A 20608-nucleotide genomic window follows, 5' to 3' on the forward strand; every position below is an offset into this window, starting at 1 on the left:
GCTCTCACAAACAAGCTAGAAGTGGGTAGTAGCTTACTTGTGCTTTCCAATCAGTATCTAGTTTTGATTACTGTAACCAAGACTTGTTTTGATTTCTGTTACCAAGACTTGTCCTGCTTAAAAAGCACCAAACTCTAGTCTGCTGTTTTTATACCTTGGTTCTATGAGAAGCCTTTAAAAAACATGTAAGTCACATTCACTGTTGACCATTCTCCTTAGAAGTTGAGGCAAACTGACCAACCACATCCTCAAACACCGGACTGGCATCCATGGGCTCATAACTGCTCATCTGTAAATGTAACTGTGTTTCCTCTATGTATATGTAAAAACCACTGTGATTTCCCACACTGACAATAAGACTTACATTTGTCTAACATAAGTCTTACAATAACTTTGATCAGTGCATCAAGCATCTTACTGACAGTGTGGGAAATGTACACAGTACCGTTTACATGTACACAGGGTGAAATGTATTGTGCTATAACATGTATAGTAGGCCCACATAAGGATGTAATTAGTATGTGGATACAAGAAAGTATGTATGTGGTACGTAATAAGATGGCTCAACAAAATAAGTCAAGTTGTGACCATCCTTGTCTGGCTCATAGAAACGACAAGAAGACAGGGGACAGTTTCATGGTTTGCAGATGAGCAGTACTAAGTCTACAAATGTTGTTCAGATGTATGAGGATGAAGTTGATCGGTTTGCCTCGAAGAACGACAACTCAACAGTGACTGTGACTAGTTTTCTTTTTAAAAGGCTTCTCAGAACAATGGCAACAAAAATAGAGACTGGAAGGTTGGATGCTTTTCAAGCAGGACCAGTCCTGGTATGGCCATCAGAACTAGACACTGACTGGAAAGCACAAGTATGCTACTATAACTAGAGCTTGTTTTTGGGAGCAGAGATCATTTTGTCATTCTCCTTTTTTAATTCAACCCAATCAACACAATAAAGTAGGCTTGTTTTGTCCTTGGCATGGACCAGGGGCGTCGTTAGAACCTTTTTACTGGGGCACAGAGCACCGCACTTCAGGAGTAGCTGTGTACAGGATCGTGAAAGCGACATTATCAGCGGTGGAGCCTACATGTGAAGATGTGTTATGCCAAAGCAGTATCCCAATTAAAGCAGTTAAACCGAAAACTCAAACCGATGCCCGCAGAACTCCATGTCAGTGTGCTCTTCTGAGCTTGCCAAATAGCCACTGCAGCACGCACACAGAAGTCCAGGTGTCGGACTCGGCACACAAGTCAGAATTGAGGTAGGCTAAGAAAACATTACAAAACTAAAGAAAGTTTCTAAATGATAGGCCTACCCATCATCTTATTTTGACTAAACCATAAAAACAAAATTACATGAAGCTCCAAAAAAAGTATTTGCGCTCAAATGAATGCGAAAAAATGTATGCGCTCGCATTAACTATTGATGTCCCTGCTAAAGCTGATTTCAAACTTGCGTATCTGAACTGTTGTATAGTGGGTTAAGCAAGGGGAGTTTCTATAGCCGAGTAGTGTATTGCACGCAGCAAGCTGTGTAAAAAGAAAAAAAGGGATATGAATAGGGGCCTGTGCCCCAGTAGACTTTTATGTCTAACAACGCCCCTGGCATGGAAATTGTCAATAAGATGCTTGCATTTGCCTTACTGTACTGATCCAAGTTATCAACTATTGTATGTCTGGCAGAATAATGTCTCGGAGCCCAAATCTCAATCAACCTCCTCCCTTGATGTATCATAGGCTACTCACTCATAATGTCTTTGCTTTATCAAATCTTTCTCAAAAGATTGCTACCAGTGCTATAGGCCTGTTGTAGATGTTGACAACACCTGTCTTGTGTCTTAGAAGAGGTAACTTAAACCTTAGAAATGTGTACTGTATAGGTACCACCACTACAGTTACACTGGTGTCTGTCTAGTGAGTGATTAAAAGTGTAAATGAGAGTCGTTTCCTAAGCAAACTAATACACAGATGTACTGTGTCACTATTTAAGGAAATCCACCAAAAAACTCAAAGTAGAATTCCATGGTTGTTTAGGAAGCTATAGCACGGACAAGCTAGCACCCCCACTACTTGAGTCAAAAGTCCCAGATCAGTTTTTCAATTGATGTAACAAACTACCACTCAAATTAGAGCCAATGCCCGTGTGAATACCGTCCCGTATGTGGTACCGGGGTTTTAACAGTTTAAGACGTCTGTAATTAGCCAAGTGGTATTTACACCCTTGGCTACTAACCTGAACTTCAATGCCACATCCTTAACTTGATGTCAATCTGTTCAGGAAAATGTCCTCTACAGGACTGTAAAACCGCTAACATTTTCCAGTTGGGACTTCTGAGATATTTGAGTTTATGCCCGATGAGTGCCCGCCCCCATTCAATGCAATGAAAAGCTTAATGGAACTCCGATTCGGAATTTGAGCTTTGGGGACGCTTGACAAAAAATGACAACATTTGGCGTGTCGGACGTTTTAGAATTGTTTGTGATGTGTTCCCATCGTATTTAAGACTACGTATTTTACAAACAAGAGGTTTGTTAATGTAACTGTATACATATGTCACTCGTAACAGCTAATCAGCTAACATGTTAAAGTAGGCTACATCCAAAGTCACTGTCGTAAAACTAGCCTTTTTTTCACAAACTGCTGATTAACGGAAGTAGCTTCGAGGTCAAATTAAAAACCTTTAAAAACGTCTAAATTGAGCAAATATTGTAGTTCAGTATAGTTAATATGTAATTTAATTCCATAATTTCCCCAGGAATAACTATTAAAACGTATTTCAGGAAAAACGCTCAAACGGGTTTGTCTTCCCTACTAGAAGGAGTTGGAGAGCTCACTGTCTGCTGTCTCTGAAGTCCATTTGTACTCCTGTGTTACAGCTCAGGGGAACATTTGATTTATATGCATCTGTATGTTTCACTCATTGAACAAAAATTCCAATTCTATACTGTTTTGTTCGGCTTGACGTAGGGTTCATTATTTGGGTCGTAGGTAGGCAGAGAGGGGCGGAGCTTCAGCTCCTTCACAAATGCAAGTGAACGGTGGAGCTGCGGCTTTTCTGGTTAAAAAGCACTTTAGCGTTTACATTTCTCAAGCGATTCCATTGAGTCGTTTATATATTCAAGGGTTTATGATCTACGTGGAGTACCAAAAAAAAGTTTTGTCTCCATGTTACTTAGAATCTCGATAGTTAGGTTACGGCAAAGCCGAGGTTTGATATTTCCCGGCATGACCGAACGGTCGAGGTTAGTAAGTTGTTTAGGTTGATACGGCAAAGCCGAGGTTTGATATTTCCCGGCGTGACCGAAAGGTCGAGGTTAGTAAATTGTTTATTATATGGCATTTGTTTTAGCTCTTCATTTTGTAAATGAAAATAAATGGTAGGCTAATTGTAGCTGTCTCTCAAGTCTTCTCACGGTGTGTTCCAGGTGTTGCCTAGCAACCATACTTTTGATAGAAAGCGGACAACACGGTTCTGCTAAAATTGCTTTAATTCCAACACAAAATAACGACAAGTGATTCAAAGAGTCTAGTCTTCGTCTAGTATCGGTATCAGACCGCAGATGACGTCAGAGGAGGGCAATAATAACTACTTACTAACCGAGAGTGAGGTCATGCATATCAAATTGAGGCTTGAACATATCGACCGAGCTATAATCCAATAATCCACGTAGATCATAAACCCTTGAATATATAAACGACTCAATGGAATCTGTTGAGAAATGTAAACGCTAAAGTGCTTTTTAACCAGAAAAGCCGCAGCTCCAACCGTTCACTTGCGTTTGTTTACAGGCGAGTCATCACCTCCCCAAGATGACGGCGAGTTGGCATGTGGCAGCAACGTTCTGAAGCAGACAATGGGGCGTCTATGTATAGACAAGTTTACGCGCCAAATCCCAGGGGGCCGCCATAACTCTACACAAATGCATTTCATTTCCGCCGGAAGTGGTTTGCAAAGCGTCTGCCGGTGTAAACACAGCGATGTCGATGCAAGCTTGGGATCACGGTTCTACTACTTTGACATACTTGTCGTTTGACATTTACTACTGGATAAGTTGCCAACGTCGTCGCCATACTTTTAAGTACATTTTAGAGTAGATTTATAGTTTAAAGCTTTTGCCAGTCCATCATTTTGTAGCTTTTAACATGGAGCAAAGGCAATGTCAGAAGATGACTTTAGTCGGTGATTCATTAGAACATTTGTTGTCTAGCTCTTCAATCTCTCAGCAAAATGTAGGCTAATTATTTGGCTAAAGGATGCCACACGTATCAAACAGAAGTTGTTCTACAAATTCGTAGCCCAACATTTATAGTCGGTTGACTGATCGCGTTGTTGTACCCAGTCAAAGGAATAAACACACAGGAACATCATGAACATTCAATGGTCTTACCAGTTATCCTGGCAAAACATGTAGCATAATGTTCTTTATTTATTGCCAGGACACGGTCCAAGTAGCCTAGATATACATAACATTGAAAGCTAATTTGTTTGGAATTTCTTGGCTATTGATGTTACATGTTGATGTTCAGCCTATTCAATTTAACAACTTCAGAAAGGGATTTATTCGCCATGAAAGTTTGCACAGACAAGGAATTTGCTTTGGCAGGAAGGTGCATACAATAAACATATACCTACAATTTAAATATGTGGACTAACTATACTAAGGGTACATAAACTAGCAGTACTAAGTGGGATTAGAATAGAATTAAATATACAATAGAATATAAATTGCCGTAAATTACAATATAAAAATACAAATATTACAAAAAATACAAATGTACAAGATACCATGTTGTAATGCAGTGCAAAAAGCAGAGTGTTTTAAGCAAGAAGTCATTTGAGTCAGTGTGGTCCCTTGGCCTTGTTGAAGAGGCCAACAGCGGAAGGGAAGAAACAGTTTTTGTGGCGTGAGGTATTGGTCCTGATAGACCGCAGCCTTCTGCCGGAGGGGAGTGACTGAAACAGGGAGTGTCCAGGGTGGGAGGAGTCGGCCACAATCTTCCTCGCTCGCCTCAGGGTCTTCGAGGTGTGCAGGTCCTCGAGGGTAGGCAGATTGCAGCCAATCACCTTCTCAGCAGTACGGATGATACGCTGCAGTCTGCTCTTGTCCTTGGCAGTGGCAGCAGCGTACCAGACGGTGATGGAGGAGGTGAGGATGGACTCAATGATGGCTGAGTAGAAGTGCACCATCATTGTCTTTGGCAGGTTGAACTTCTTCAGCTGCCGAAGGAAGTACATCCTCTGTTGTGCTTTCTTGATGAGGGAGCTGATGTTCAGTTCCCACTTGAGTCCCTGGGAGAGGATAGTGCCCAGGAAGCGGAAGGACTCCACAGTGTTGACTGGGGAGTCACACAGGGTGATGGGGGTGAGTGGGGCTGTGTTCCTCCTGAAGTCCACAACCATCTCCACTGTCTTAAGAGCATTGAGCTCTAAGTTGTTCTGGCTGCACCAGGTCACCAGGTTGGCCGCTTCCCACCTATAATCAGACTCGTCTCTACCAGAGATGAGCCCAATAAGGGTGGTGTCGTCCGCAAACTTCAGGAGTTTGACGGACGGATGACTGGAGGTGCAACTGTTGGTGTACAGGGAGAAGAGCAGAGGAGAAAGGACGCAGCCCTGAGGTGATCCGGTGCTGATGGACCGGGAGTCAGAGACTTGTGTTCCCAGCTTAACGCGCTGCTTCCTGTCAGACAGGAAGTCTGTGATCCACCTGCAGGTGGAATCAGGCACGTTCAGCTGGGAGAGCTTGTCCTGAAGCAGGGCGGGGATGATGGTATTGAAGGCAGAGCTGAAGTCCACAAACAGGATGCTGGGGAGTCCAGGTGATGTAGGGTGAAGTGGAGGGCCATGTTAACTGCATCGTCCACAGACCTGTTGGCTCTGTAGGCAAACTGCAGGGGGTCCAGTAGAGGGTCAGTGATGGATTTAAGGTGTGCCAGCACCAGGCGCTCGAAAGACTTCATTACCACAGAGGTCAGGGCGACGGGTCTGTAGTCATTATGTCCTGTTGGCCTTGGCTTTTTGGGCACAGGGATGATGGTGGAGGACTTGAGACAGGCTGGCACATGGCATGTCTCAAGGGAGGTGTTAAAGATGTAGGTAAACACCGGAGACAGCTGGTCAGCGCAGTGCTTGAGGGTGGCTGGAGAGACAGAGTCCGGCCCAGCTGCTTTGCGGGGATTCTGCCTCTTGAAAAGTCTGTTAACTTCACCCTCCTGAATGGAGAGAGTCGTCACTGTAGAGGGGGGGAGGTGGGAGGCCTCCTGGGTGGGAAGGGGTAGTTCAAGACTTTCAAATCTGCAGTAGAACTCATTCAGGTCGTTGGCCAGGCGGGAGTCGTTAGTGGAGTGGGGGGCTCTGGGCTTGTAGTTGGTAATTTGCCTGAGCCCTCTCCAGACAGAAGCAGAGTCGTTTGCAGAGAATTGGTGTTTTAGCCTCTCTGAGTACAGTCGTTTAGCCTCCCTCACCGCCTTGCTAAACCTGTTCTTCGACTCCTTGAAACTGTCTTTGTCCCCACTCCTAAACGCGGCCTCTTTCTCTGACCTCAACCTTCAGAAGGACAAGACAGGCAGTACACTGTTATCCTTATTTAAGTGGCTTGTCACTGCCTGAAGAGCCTACTTATCTATCTATTCTTCCTATGAACCCGGTTATGACTGCTTTAACCTTTTCATAATCCTGTTAAATTTGCCTGAAAACGCCTAAACAGCATACCCAAAGTAAATTGAAAGCTGTTCTTGAACCATTTGGAGTACATGCATGTAAATGATCTCTTTTGAAAGCTGACACTCTGAAGTTATTTCCCCTGTTGTCAGGACCCCTGTCAGTCCTACTGGTGTTGAGTAATAGAAGCTTGAACACAAGGAAAGTGAAAGTTTCTATTTCCGCCTAGATTTTGTTTTGAAAACAGAGGCCTGAAGAGGCCTAGATGTGGTAGGTATTAGCTGGAAGACTAAATTGGACCACAGGTTGAAGCCTTATCCAATTCAAATCAAAAGTCAAACATAATACCACAATATATTCATATTTGACACATGTTTTTATAAAAGTACATCCAGGTGTTTTCTAAAACGGCCTTTTGGAGACTCCAAAATGACCCTTTGTAACCAAGGTCAAATACTTAGGATAAAAAGGTATTATTTTTCATAATTGTTATCTCTAATGAAAGGTGGTACTTAGAACTATCATATATAATAGCTAAATCCCTAATTAGTATTACTGAAACACAAAAACTGAAGCATGAACACATTGGAGTGCTTTATCTGATTCCCAGGATTGGCGCACAAAGAACACTGATTCTGTCAACCATATTGCGCAATCGACTTTTATTTTGACGGCTCCACAGACACATACAAATGAGGTATTGGCATTGTGTGGGGGGGGGGGGGCGGGGGGGGGCAGGACGCACAGACCTAGTTGGCTTTAGAGGGCTGTCAACGGGGCATGGAAGCTCCTATTGGGTCAAACAAGGTGTCAATCAAAAGGGGAGGGTTCAACGGACATTTTTATGCCTTCATAACGTAAATAATCTGTTGCTAACCGGAGAAAAGAACACTTTTATGTGAACAAGTTGTTTCTTCCGTCGGCTAACTTGCATAATGAAACAAAGGATAATGGCTATTCATGAATGTAAAACATTGTATTTGGACGAATTACTTTACATGGTTAGATACTTTGAACCCTTGGGAATGTACGCAGATCAAGTTTTGATGTGTTGTTTGCATACCTGGACGACACGGAACCTTTGAGGGTAAGTAGAGACGTTTGGCTTTGTAAACAACACCAAAGTGGTGACTGGACAAAGACGTTGACTAAACTTGTTTACATTTTCATTTAGTCATTTAGCAGACGCTCTTATCCAGAGCGACTTACAGTAAGTACAGGGACATTCTCCCGAGGCAAGTAGGGTGAAGTGCCTTGCCCAAGGACACAACGTCAGTTGGCATGACCGGGAATCGAACTGGCAACCTTCGGATTACTAGTCTGACTCCCTCACCGCTCAGCCACCTGACTCCCAACTTGTTGTTGTGACTCGATCTTGAAATGGTTTACATATCTACAAGCACAAGAATCGTAGCTTTCCAATGATGTATAACATGTGTAGTAGTCAAAAAAATATATTAATTAACATTTAGTGCGTAGTAACGGGGGGGGGGGTAGGGGGCAGTGTTTTCGGTCCCGCGGGCGGGCCCGGACGAAAAACAAGCACCGGTTGGCTACACACCTCATGCCGGGCTTTTACAGATGTGTGTATTGGCACTTTGAAAGGTTTGAGTTATTATATCCACATATCAATGTATAATTATTAAATCCACTGCAACAATAGGACAAAGGAACACCAACAAAATGTGAATAGCCTACAAACAATAAGCATACTACTGTAGTATAACTGTAACAGGCTAGAGGCGATTCTAGGTTTTAAAACTGGTGGTCGTAGCACTCTATCTAACCACTCGTTCAGGTGCTTTCTCGAGTGTTTGTCAGTTCATTTCTTATACACTACGGTTGTTAGTTGTAACTCTTAAAGTATGGGGAACTTCTTAATTAATATCTGTTTAGTATTTCATATTGTATCCTTTTATTTTCTTTCCAGAAGCCATATTTGAGCACACACACACACACATGTAATTTCCTTTAAATGTTAAGGAGAAGATTAAAAAGAGAAACTATCTGTGAATTCTCACAGAATCACAATTGAATTCATATCTTGCTACTCAGTCAGAATCTTATTAACCTGGAGTCCCAGTCTCTGTCACAATAATCATATATGTGATGTTTTAGGCCTATTGGCAGACATCCATTTAAAATGCAGGCAATGGCATATAACAAGACTTTTTTTCCATGTCCACTGAAGTTTCTCAGCTTGCACTATAGTAACATTTGTGTGGTCCAGGTAGCTTTGCATAAAAAATGGTTGTCATTTGTGAGGCTACTTTTACTTCTATACTTTAAGTACATTTCCAAGCCTGTACTTAGTTACTTTTACTTGAGTACATAAGTTAAATCGGTACTTCAACTTTTACCAGAGTATTATTTAACACAAGTATCTGTACTTCTACTTGAGTATGAGAAGTGAGTACTTTTGCCATCTCTGCATGGGAGTCAATGGCAGCCCATAGAACTGTATGGTAAAATGTTTGGACATTTGGCACACTCATTGGGGAACAGTCTCCTGATCCTTGTCACCAAGTTTAATGTCTACCACTTGAGCATTCTAGTGCCACCAATGGGTCAAAGTTGGAGGTGTGTTTTTGCATTTAACTTTTGAACCGTATGACAAATTTTCAAAAACAAGGTATTATTGGATTTGATTGAATCATATGTGACACTGTCCAGTCAAAATGGGACATTTTCGGCCACCGTTCTTTATAGATTTGAAAATGCAGATTGTAAGCTTTCAAATTATATGTCATACATTGAAATCAGAAAAAAGTTTATGAAGATACGCATATCAGAATGTTTGGTAACCGGAAAAGCTCTAGCCCAGATATTCGGCTTCAAAGATTATAGACGTTTTCACGCCTTAGGAGAGGTGTGATTGGTGTGAATAGTTAGAAACGTCAAGTGCCGGTTATTTCACTGCAGTGAAGAAAAGAAAAAGAAAACAATATTCACACTTGATCAAATTCCAGGATCCTGCTTTCTTGACGTATCCTATGTGTGTTTTATCACACAGTATTTTTGTACTGACTACATTGCACTGTACCTGGCCCGATTATGGTTCAAGTTATGTGTTAAGTCAACATGGTTAAGTTGTCTTCCGAAAACAGCCTGAAAGATGTATTCACTAGCTAGTACCCTGTGCTATAAGTAGCCTTGGGAAAAAACGGCTGCACGATGATGGATATCAAATCACATCATGCATGATGTGCCCACAACTCAACTCGAAGCTTAGGTAAACAAGAACAAATTATGAGTATTTAGTGATCCTTAACATGTTGTTTATTATATTGAGTGTTTTCTTCAAGACTTTAACTTTTGTAATATGAAAGACAATGAAAACTGTGAAAAAAACATATAGGCTTCTTCATAAGACAGTGGATGTAACAATGGCGGCGACACTTGAAGATTTACATGTACGCCTAAGTGATATTGATAGATGGGGGCCTCATCTAACAATCCAACAATTTACTCAACTCTGAATTAAAAACTAGATTTCAAGTCAATCGAACATGCGGTTGATGAGAAGATTTTTGCAGTTTTGAACACATTTTCATCGTACAGAAAAATCCAAGATGTTGACTGTTATGGGTCACAATTGACTTAAGGGGCGGAGTGACATCACATATACTTTGGGCGTGGCCCATTGCGACACCTAAGGGCCATTTGTGGTTGGGGAGTAAAGGCCGAATTATACTTCTCCAACTCCGTTACGGACGGACGGAATCGGACGGATTGGTTGAATTTATAGTACTCCGAAGGCTGTGGGTGCTGAAAACAATTCACCGCCAGAAGAGTAGGTGGCGCAACGTTTTTTGTAGTCGAGTGTTTATTTACCGAGGTTATCAAGAAGTCGGAGCAAATGTACAAATTAGCCGTTTCATCAATAAAATACGCAAATTTTCAGCAACTACACTGCCCATTTCTCGTCACATTTTAATTCAGATGCTGATTTACATGTACTGTTTAACTGAAATATGAATTGTAAAAACTTACAGCAATGGCGGTCAAAGGATTCTGTTCGTCCTGTTTATCACGGCAACCTCACCCCTGACGCAAGCGGTTCTTAATACGGACCAATCACAGCCAAGGGGTATCCGTAAAATGACGGACGGACAGACGGATAGTCAGGAAAATCAGGAGGTGCACGTAGAGCTCTCCGAGGGGCTCGGAGAGGGCACAGAGAGGGAATTCCTCGTCGGAGAGGGCGTTCCCTGTGTCTGTCTCCGTTAAAACGGAGAAGTATAAATCGGCCTTAATGAGTGGCCTGTCATTTCAATGGGCTAACAGAACATTTTCACTAAGGACTTTGTGAGCTATTGGGCTGTATAATAATAATAATAAAACAATTAATTATAATAGGTTTCCTGTTGACGGAGGAATCCTAAATACTAACAATAACAATAGGTTAATAAAAAACAACAATAAAACAACTCTTATGTTTTTCATTTGGTTACTCACCAAAGTCCGTGATCCAGATGGCCACTCTTTCATAGACGATGTTGAGTATCATGATAACAACAAAGCTGATGATCGAGGCTGTGACAGAGGTGGCCATTTGTGGAGTCACATACTCCTTGAACGGTTCAAGCTCCTTCAGGTCTGCCCTGAGTCTTGCAGAAAATGAGAAGAACACAGCCAGGCGATAGACTATGATTGCCACTACTGACGCCAGGATCAGCAGGATCTGAAAAGCAATATAAAAGTTGTAGATGTCACAGCAACAACAAAAAAGTATCTAATAATTAGCATTAGTCGGAAAGATTTGCAAAAGTCTTCACATACAATAAAGTAATGGTAAAAGCAATGAGAATTGTGTGCATTTGATGATGCCACACATCCAGCAAGCACCAGGCAAAACACTATTGTTACTTAACCAACGTTCGTGCCAAAATAGGAACAAGTTGGTTATACTATAGGGCCAAATCAATACGACCATCCCGACTAGGTAATGTAGACTTTGATGCTTCAAGTTTGCATGAGAAAGCCTATGTTTAAGTAACATTTGTGGATTCGTAAATGTTACTACTTAGCATAATTAATTAGGATGTATTGTATGAGAAACTCCAAATGCCCTTGCCATTGCCTGACGTGTGGATAAGTAGGTGGCATGCTATAGTTATAGGTCCCAAAAGGTCATGTATTCACAGTAGCCAAAAAAGACAATTATTGTGTGGATGTTTTTACCCAGAACATAACAGTCCCGATTCCTATTGACACTCGAACACATCTTCCACAGGCTGTAAAAGGAACTTTCTCCTTCACCTAAATAATAAGAGAAACATAGAAAAATTTTCGCTAAATTACTATCTCAAAGATTACATATATACATTCATTTGGTTCGACAAAATGTTTGTACTATTTGTTTTGGGACACTGTTTACAATTGGACACAATGTAACACAAAAAGTTACAGTTTGTGTAAATATAAGATATTAAAAGTTTTTTCTTCATTTATTCCAGGTCTTGGGACAATGGGTGTTGAGCATCATCAAAATAAGTGGAAATGCTTCCAGGAGCTGGAATAAATAGCAAATTATCTATATGCTAAATGTTTCAGTATTCTCTCTCTCTCTCTCTCTCTCTCTCTCTGTCTCTCTGTCTCTCTGTCTCTCTGTCTCTCTGTCTGTTCTGGCACCTTTCTATCAAAACCAGCCTTAACATTTTCAGCCATTTAACTACAGTAGCTCGTCTGTTGGATTGGACCACACAGGCCAGCCTTCACTCCCCACGTGCATCAATGAGTCTTGGCTGACCATGACCCTGTCGCCGGTTCACGGCTTTTCCTTCCTTGGACCAGTTTTGATTGGTACTGACCACTGCAAGGACAAAATATTCACTTTCATGCCTAATATATCCCACCCACTGATAGATGCCATGATAATTAGATAATCAGTGTTATTTACTTCACCTTTCAGCAGTCATAATGTTATGGATATTCGGTGTATATCTATAGTTTTTTGTGTAAACTGCCATTTGTGTCCCATTAGTACCCCACTTCACAAGAGCTCCAACATCATATTTTACATATATTTTTTAGATGACTAAATGATTTATTTAGAATAATTAATAACATAATTGTTTAACATCCAATTACCCATGGAAAGCTAAAACCTCCCTCATACTAAGTTGCACTTGCGTGTAATAACTTGTACCGCTTAACTGTAATGAAGTGTAACAACATAGCAGTTCCTATGCAATAACAAGGTTGTTACTATAAGTATTGCCATTAAGTTAATGTAACCTTTATGTAAAGTGTTGCCCATTTCTCTGTACCTGTGTGACAGGATTTATTCTTTCATGGGTACACTTGGCCTCAAACTCTGGACGAGGTTGCTCCTCTTGCTCAAGGAACTCCACAGTGTCCCATTCATACTCCAGTTCCGCCTGATACCGTTTCCAGAGCTCCAGAAACAATGTCACTGCAATACAGAGCAAAGTATTTGAACAATAGCTATCCTACTTATTATAATGTATTCACCAGGCAGGGCATTGTAAAATCATAGTTAATGTTCAGAAGGCTGTTAGTGTAGTGCTCAATTGGCAGCAACCAAGCTCAAGTTTTATTGCAAACACAATCTGTAAAACAAAGCTGAATTAACGACGTGTTAGTATATTTTACAGTAGCCAGATATTTTAATGTCAATGATGAATTGACAAAAGTTCAACTTTGGTCCGCTCCAGTCCATAGACCGTATATCTGACCACTCAGACAAAAGTCCTGCTAACACCTTTGTATGTATTACACAGTCAACCTTACTTGTACATATGGATTGCACCGACACGCTGCAATTCATGAGAATAGTGAGAGCATGGCAATACTAGGAATTCCAAGGATCACATTTTAATATTTTGTATTTGCACTAACGTTTAACTGTAGTTTAATATGTTGCTTTTATTTTTTATATTTTGTGTTGTGATTGCCAATGTGGCTATAATAGTGCAATTTACCTCTGGGGATATAAGATATGGGGTAGTAATATATTTTTTACCATCACATTATCATGCTATATGCACAGATAATCTGGAAAACATGACTGATCTGGCAAATGTCATCATCTTACTATAATGTAAAGAATCTCTGTGTCTGAAATTCGGAACATGTACAGCTCTAGACCCAAAGATGTGCAGTGAAGCGGATGAAGTTGTTTGGACGTAACAACAACAAAAAAAGTATATTTTAGGTGATATAAAACACTAATCTTATCTAAAAGTCAAGGCAGGTCACTCAAGGGGGTGATCGAGGGCTGACAAACTGCCATATTACCTAAGTTTGATGAACTTGCATGTTATCAGTAACATTTTAGAAGTTTTAATTGAAAGTCAAAGAAGGAAAATGAATAGGAGTTGGTAAATGGAATTGAGGATTATGATTATCTTTATTTTCTGAACGAAATGTTTATTATCAACGGTGCAAAGTAGAGCATATATGAGACGGCACTCAACTTATTTGCTAGCTAGCAGGCTGAAAGAAAGCAAATATCAATGTATTAATTTAGCTATAGTAGCCTGGAGTATTGATACTTATAAACCATTCAAAGTGAACATCTTCAAAACATTTGAGATAATTTGCATTAAACCGCCAACTACATAACAAAGGGAAAATCCTGCTTGTGCTGATATCCCCCCCCTCGTTATGTATAGCCCCTCTATATTGACCCCAGGCCTGTATTCCATCAGAAATTTGCAATTGCTGCTGACTTTGTGACATATACTGATAACATCCTTATTATGGGAGATTTCAACATTCATGTGGATGATCTAACAAATCCATCAAGCAAGGCCTTCACTGCTCTCACTGCTTCCACAGGCTTTGCCCAGGTGATCTCCAAACCTACCCATCTTCACTCACATACATTTGATCTAGTTCTCACATGGGAAATTGTGATTGCAGACCTCATAGTTTCCCCCCACAATCCATACACTATTGGCGGACTGTCTGGTTATCTTCAAAATGAATCTACACCAGTCCCCAAAACCATTACTACATTTCATAACCTCAAAAACAACCCTAGAATCGACTAACATATTACCAGGAGAAACAGCACTCGTTGATCATCAAATTCTCCTGGACCGTATTGAGACCTATGTAGGGATCTCTGGTATGGCAATCAAAGTGTGAATTGTCATTGGTAGGCAGATCATACTCGGGTTGCTCCCGAATAGGAACATGAATGACAGCCAATTTCCTACCTATCAACTTGATTAAAACGGAGGTGCTAATGTTACGCCAGAAAAACCACAGGAAGAATCTGTCTGATCTCACCCTGGACCTTGATGGCATCAAAGTCTCCCCAACCCAACTTGTCAAAAATGTTGGGAGTCACAATGGATCCGGACCTCTAATTTGAATACCATATTCAGTAATTTAACATTAACCTTTACCAAAACTGCATATTCCATCTACGTAACACAGGATGATGCTGAAAAAGAAATACATGCATTTGCTGCATCCTGATTGGACAACTAATGTACTATTTTCTGGCTCCGCAAATACCAATGTCAAAAATGTGCAAGTGGTGCGAAATGCCACAACAAGACAACTGACTACAACCAGAAAAAATGACCATATTCACGCATATCTACACTCGCCCCCAATCCAAGCTAAAGCTGATTTCAAAGTCCTACTTCCAACGTACAGCAAACTTGAAACCTGACACATTCCCTTTTTCCACCAGCGTGAACAGGGTGAGAGCCACCCCAGAGTCAGGTCATACGTTACTATGTCTCATCTTTCCCAGCAACACTAGCACCAAGCACAACATCAGAACCGGATCCCCTCAGGGCTGCTTCCTTTCCCCGCTTCTCTTCTCCCTGTACACCAACAGCTGCATCTCCAGTCATCAGTCCGTCAAACTCCTGAAGTTTGCGGATGACACCACCCTCATTGGGCTCATCTCTGGTGGGGATGAGTCTGACTACAGGTGGGACATTGACAAACTGGTGACCTGGTGCAGCCAGAACAACTTGGAGCTAAACTAGACTTCAGGAAGAACCCAGCCCTGCTCAGCCCCATCACCCTGTGCAACTCCCCCGTAAACACTGTGGAGTCCATCCGCTTCCTGGGCACTATCCTCTCCCAGAACCTCCCCATTAAAACCTGATCTGTAAACGGAAGAGAAACTGTTCTTCGGTCTAACTCCACATTTCAGTGCGACAAAGTTTTAGCGCTTTGCACATGCTTTCAGGAACTCATTTCACACGCATATAATGTACTTAAAAGCAAAACATGGAATTTACTTACAGGATCTTTAAGTTTGCTAGGTGTATTTCCCAGGACACATGGACGTTTATGCATTATGGTTTTATTTTACCAGGCAGTGCTGGAGAGTTTAATCAGATATGGGATGTCATCCTGGTATGGCAACCTCACTGCAAAACTGAACTAAACTTGCTCGTCTGGTGCACACGGCCATGAAGGTCATTGGAAAAAGCAGCTACCAGACCTTGCAGTCTATTTATGAACACTCTGTTCTTAGTCAAGCCCAGAGAATAGCAAAGGACCCTTCTCACATTCTCCATTCAGAGTATGACCTCCTACCCTCTGGGAGCCGATATAGAGTCCCTTACTGCAAACTCAACCGTTTTAGAACTCATTTGTTCCAACTTCCATAAAATTTCTCAATGCTGCTTGAGGATGAAATCTATGTAATAATTTTTATAGTGCCTTTATTACGGTGATCTTTTAGCATGTATTATTATGAGGTGTATGTATGTGTTATGTTATGGGATATGTGCAATACTGTTATGTAACTGTTGATAATGTTTGGCTGAGGATGTATTGTTTGTTGTTATTGTGACTGTCAAGGCATTTATGCCTTGACAGGCACCACAGAGACCAAGACAAATTTCCCTGAGCGGGACAATAAAGTTCATCGTATCGTAACGTGTAGTGCCGTATGTGAAGTTGTTTGGATGAGCAGTTTAGGGTTAGGGAGCTTCACTAAGCGATAGAGCCATAGATATTACGAGATTGGACACTGCAAAAGCAGTCTATGGTTCAATTATCTAGAGAACCAGACAATGTATGAAGTTTATATTCGCCAGGTGTATTGTGCAGGACCGAGGGTGTGTAGTGTCGTGTGAAATAGTTTGGATGAGTGGTTAACAAGAAATGAATATAAATGTGTTTGCTGCCATGTTGAGCTGCTCTAACCAATCGAACCATGGATCTCGTGAGAAAAAGAAAACGTGTTTTTCTGCTAATTTGCATTGTACTCGCTTTTACCGCCAATGGGCGCTGCACTACTGTTCATGTTTTGGAGATTAGTGTGTGTTTCCAAACCTTTTGTGTCAGTAAAGATGTGCTAATAAAGCACTGCAGCCTGTTGCACCAGCTGTGCTTAAGTTCTTTCTTAGTCTAAGGTGCAAACTCCACACGAAACAATACGTTTAAACTAGTGCTGTCAAACGATTAAAACATTTAATCGCATTAATGTCATAGTTAACTCGCGATTAATAGCCATTTTTATCTATTCTAAATGTCCCTTGATTTCTTTTTGTCCAATTTATTTTGTTCTCATTTTAATGCTCTTATCAACATGGAAAAGTGGGTTTGGATTGCTTAGTTAGTGCATTAAGTGTTTTTTTTTTTTTTGGAAAACAACATTGCAACATTGCCTGGCTTTGACGAGGGGGTGGAGAATTTGCATCAGCTGTGTGCTTGGCCATCAAGTGGTATTTCAGACTGGATGTGCTGCAATGATGGCTCAGTTCACAACGACAAAGCACACAGATCAATTTGGTCTTGTCAACGGAACCATTTGGCAACTTTTTAAAAGTAACCTTTCCATTCGGAATCTTATTGGCATCCATTTCGGCGTCTCGTGCTTACGTTACCCTTCTACTCTTTAGCCGGCTCGCAAGCCCAAACAAGTGTGACACTTGTTTTGTTTCCGGTCTAGCAAGATCCGATGTGGTGCTGTAGTTTTTCTAATGTCAGTAGTCGTTGCAACAGCATGTGAAAAAACTACAAAATTTGCTAGGCCAAAAAGAACGTTAATCTCACGATAAAAACTTTTACGTCATTAAAATGGGTTTGCGTTAATGCCGTTAATAACGCGTTTAACTGACAGCACTAGTTTAAACTAGTTAGTTTGATTCTAAAGCTGAGACGATGTTTGGTTGCACCACGGAGATGTACGTTTCATCTTAGCTACACTGTCGTAAAGTCGACACTAACCAAAATAATGTCGCGGAAAATGACCTTTCTGTGGCCAATCAGTGAAAAGCACTATTCTTGATGCAGTGTTTAGTAGTGTGTTATCAAAAAATATAGAATGAAAACAGCTGACAAACAAAAAACGCTAGGTGGGTTTCATAGACTATAGCTACCCAGCTAACTTAGTGCAAGCTTACAATGTAACTTAGTTACATATAACTTATCTGTGTTAGGCATTTACGCTATGATCATCAAGGAAATAAAGTACTTGTGTTGTCAATCATTGTGTTTACTGCTGTTTTTAAAGTGATGGTTTTTGTAGGCTAGAACGTGTCATGCTAAGTGTAATTGTGTTTCAAACAAGTCTCTCATGCCCATCTGTCAGTTTGAACACTTAGCTATGCATCTAGAAGAGGTTAACGGCAAAAATGATAATCACCACAAAAAAAAGGGTAGCTACGTAAAGTAGGTCAAATTATTATGATTAGGTAATAACTAAAGTAGGCTGCTACCTTAATCTTCATGTAAACAGCTAATGCAACACAGTGCACGAGGGGTGATCGGGTGAAACCGTGAACTATAAGATATCAGGGCTCAGTAAAGTTGATAACGGTAGTCTACTGCAACAGCTAGTAACAAGCTGTACTGTATTTACTGTATTATATTACTGGGCAGGTGAAATTGTAACATTATAACAAAAACAATGATGGCCTACACTGGCAAACTGTTAGACTATGAATTACAATTGTTTATAAAGTTGGCTGTCTAACCCAAAATAGGGTTATAATTTGCTCTTCAACAATGTAATGTTACTGTCAAAATGTTACGTTAGTCAAGTTACCAGCTTTGCTAGTTAGTCTAGCTTAATAACATAGTTTAATGCTGTTGACACATTAGTTTGTAAACTGTTTCAGGGATTTGGCCAAGTCTGACCTTAGGCCAAGAAGGAAGGATTTCACACATGAAGAAATCATCATTCTGCTTTCAAAATATAAACAAAGGACCATTAGAATCTAAATGTAACAACTTTGTAACAAATAAAGTCAAACAACAAATATGGGAGGACATCACAGACACCATAAATTCAAAAGGAATGGAGCACAGGGATGTTAAGGAAGTAAGAAAGAAGTGGAGCGAGCCGTTAAGGACTTTCCACGAAATGTCCCAACAGGAGGTGGTCCAAAGCCAGACATGGGACCATATTCCTCTCTTGTATTGGACATTGTTGGTGAGGACTCCCCCTCAGCCAAGCGTGCTAAAGGCAACAGAAGGTCTCCTACTCCTAGCACAGAAGAGAATATTGACACACTAAGATGTCAACTCTTGGTGACCCCTTCATCCTCTGCCAGGAACCTTGGGGTTACCATGGACGACGAGCTCTCCTTCACGGCCCACATTGCTGCGGTCTCCCGGTCGTGTAGATTCACCCTCTACAACATCCGGAAGATCAGGAGATACCTGTCTGAGCACTACACCCAGCTGCTAGTCCAAGCACTTGTACTATTGCAACTCGCTGCTCGCTGGTCTCCCAGCATGTGCAACCCGCCCTCTTCAGAGGATTCAGAACGCAGCGGCCCGCCTGGTCTACAATCTACCCAGACGCTCCCATGTTACCCCGCTCCTCATCTCTCTCCACTGGCTACCTATCATGGCCCGTATCAGATTCAAGATCCTGGTATTGACCTTCCGAGCAGTGAACGGGACTGCACCCGTCTACATCAAGTCTCTCCTGCAGCCTTACACCCCCACCCGTCACCTACGGTCTTCTTCAGACAACCGCCTGGTGGTCCCACCGCTCAAGACCGCCCGGTCCCAACACAAGCTCTTCTCCTGTCTGGCCCCCCAGTGGTGGAATCAACTCCCCACCTCCATCAGAGACACTGACTGAATAAATATTTTTAGCTATTGTGTTGTTGTTTTGCAGTAGCCCTACATAATAAACTTATTGCAATATACTTTTTTGTTCATTCCCATTCTTGTGGGAGGCTATTTATTTGCAGCTCATCCAAAGTAGGATGTAGTAAGGTAGGCCCGGACAGTGGCAGCCTCAGTTGGTAGCCTCGCCGAAGGGAATGTCCACTAGTGGTACTTTCCACATCATTGCCATGTTGTGTAAGACAATGCAGGCACCAGCTACAGCTGCAGGTCTGTTAGGCTCCATCAAGATGCCTTTGACAAAAGGAAGGCATGTAGGTATTCATGTGTGGGCATAGAAGGCTATGTGAGGATCCAGAGCCTGCAGTGCTTAAAATAAACTAGGCAATGAAGTTAAAATGGAAACAGGCCCATCGGTTCTTCAGAACACCTATGCACCGCTCTAGCACATCTCTGGTGTGTGCTGAATTGTAGCGCTGCTCACTGACACTTGCTGGGTTTAGGTATGGGGTCATAAGCCATTTTCTCAGGGGATACCCTGAATCTTTTAGCAATCTCCTGGGGTGTCTTCCAGCCTCAAAGTCTCTCCAAAGGCTAGATTGCTTGAAGATGAAGCTGTCATGCTTTGCCCCTGGCCATTTGATCACTGAATTTGTAAGTACAGCATCACATACAATCTGAGTGTTGATTGAGTGGTATCCCTTCCTGTTCATTTTTGTTGGGTCCCTTAATTCTGATATGGGTGCCATCTACACAACTAAGCTTGTCAGGGAAACCGGCTATCTGATGGAGTTTCTGACAGATCGTGTTTTGTGGCTCAGGCTGAGTTGGAAACTTAACATAATCGTTCAAGCACTTACACAATGATAGTTCGACTGTTCTAATAGCTCTACATACAGTAGATTTATGCACTT

The 20608-nt window shown here is 41.5% G+C and overlaps 1 protein-coding gene across 2 annotated transcripts in view; it reads right to left on the minus strand.

Annotated features, from left to right (window-relative positions):
• Positions 1-20608, minus strand: part of ano6 (anoctamin 6) — a 49992-nt gene that overhangs the window by 13730 nt on the left and 15654 nt on the right. For both annotated transcript variants that reach the window (XR_010878789.1, XM_067254049.1), the window contains exons 11-13: positions 12935-13080; positions 11847-11924; positions 11121-11346 (exon numbers count right to left, since the gene is read on the minus strand). Coding sequence is in view for 1 of the 2 variants with exons in the window: in XM_067254049.1 (XP_067110150.1) it covers positions 11121-11346; positions 11847-11924; positions 12935-13080 (450 nt within the window). In the remaining variant the exon portion in view is untranslated. The remainder of the gene's footprint in view (positions 1-11120; positions 11347-11846; positions 11925-12934; positions 13081-20608) is intronic.

Source organism: Osmerus mordax, chromosome 17 (assembly GCF_038355195.1).
Source record: "Osmerus mordax isolate fOsmMor3 chromosome 17, fOsmMor3.pri, whole genome shotgun sequence".
NCBI classification, from domain to species: domain Eukaryota; kingdom Metazoa; phylum Chordata; class Actinopteri; order Osmeriformes; family Osmeridae; genus Osmerus; species Osmerus mordax.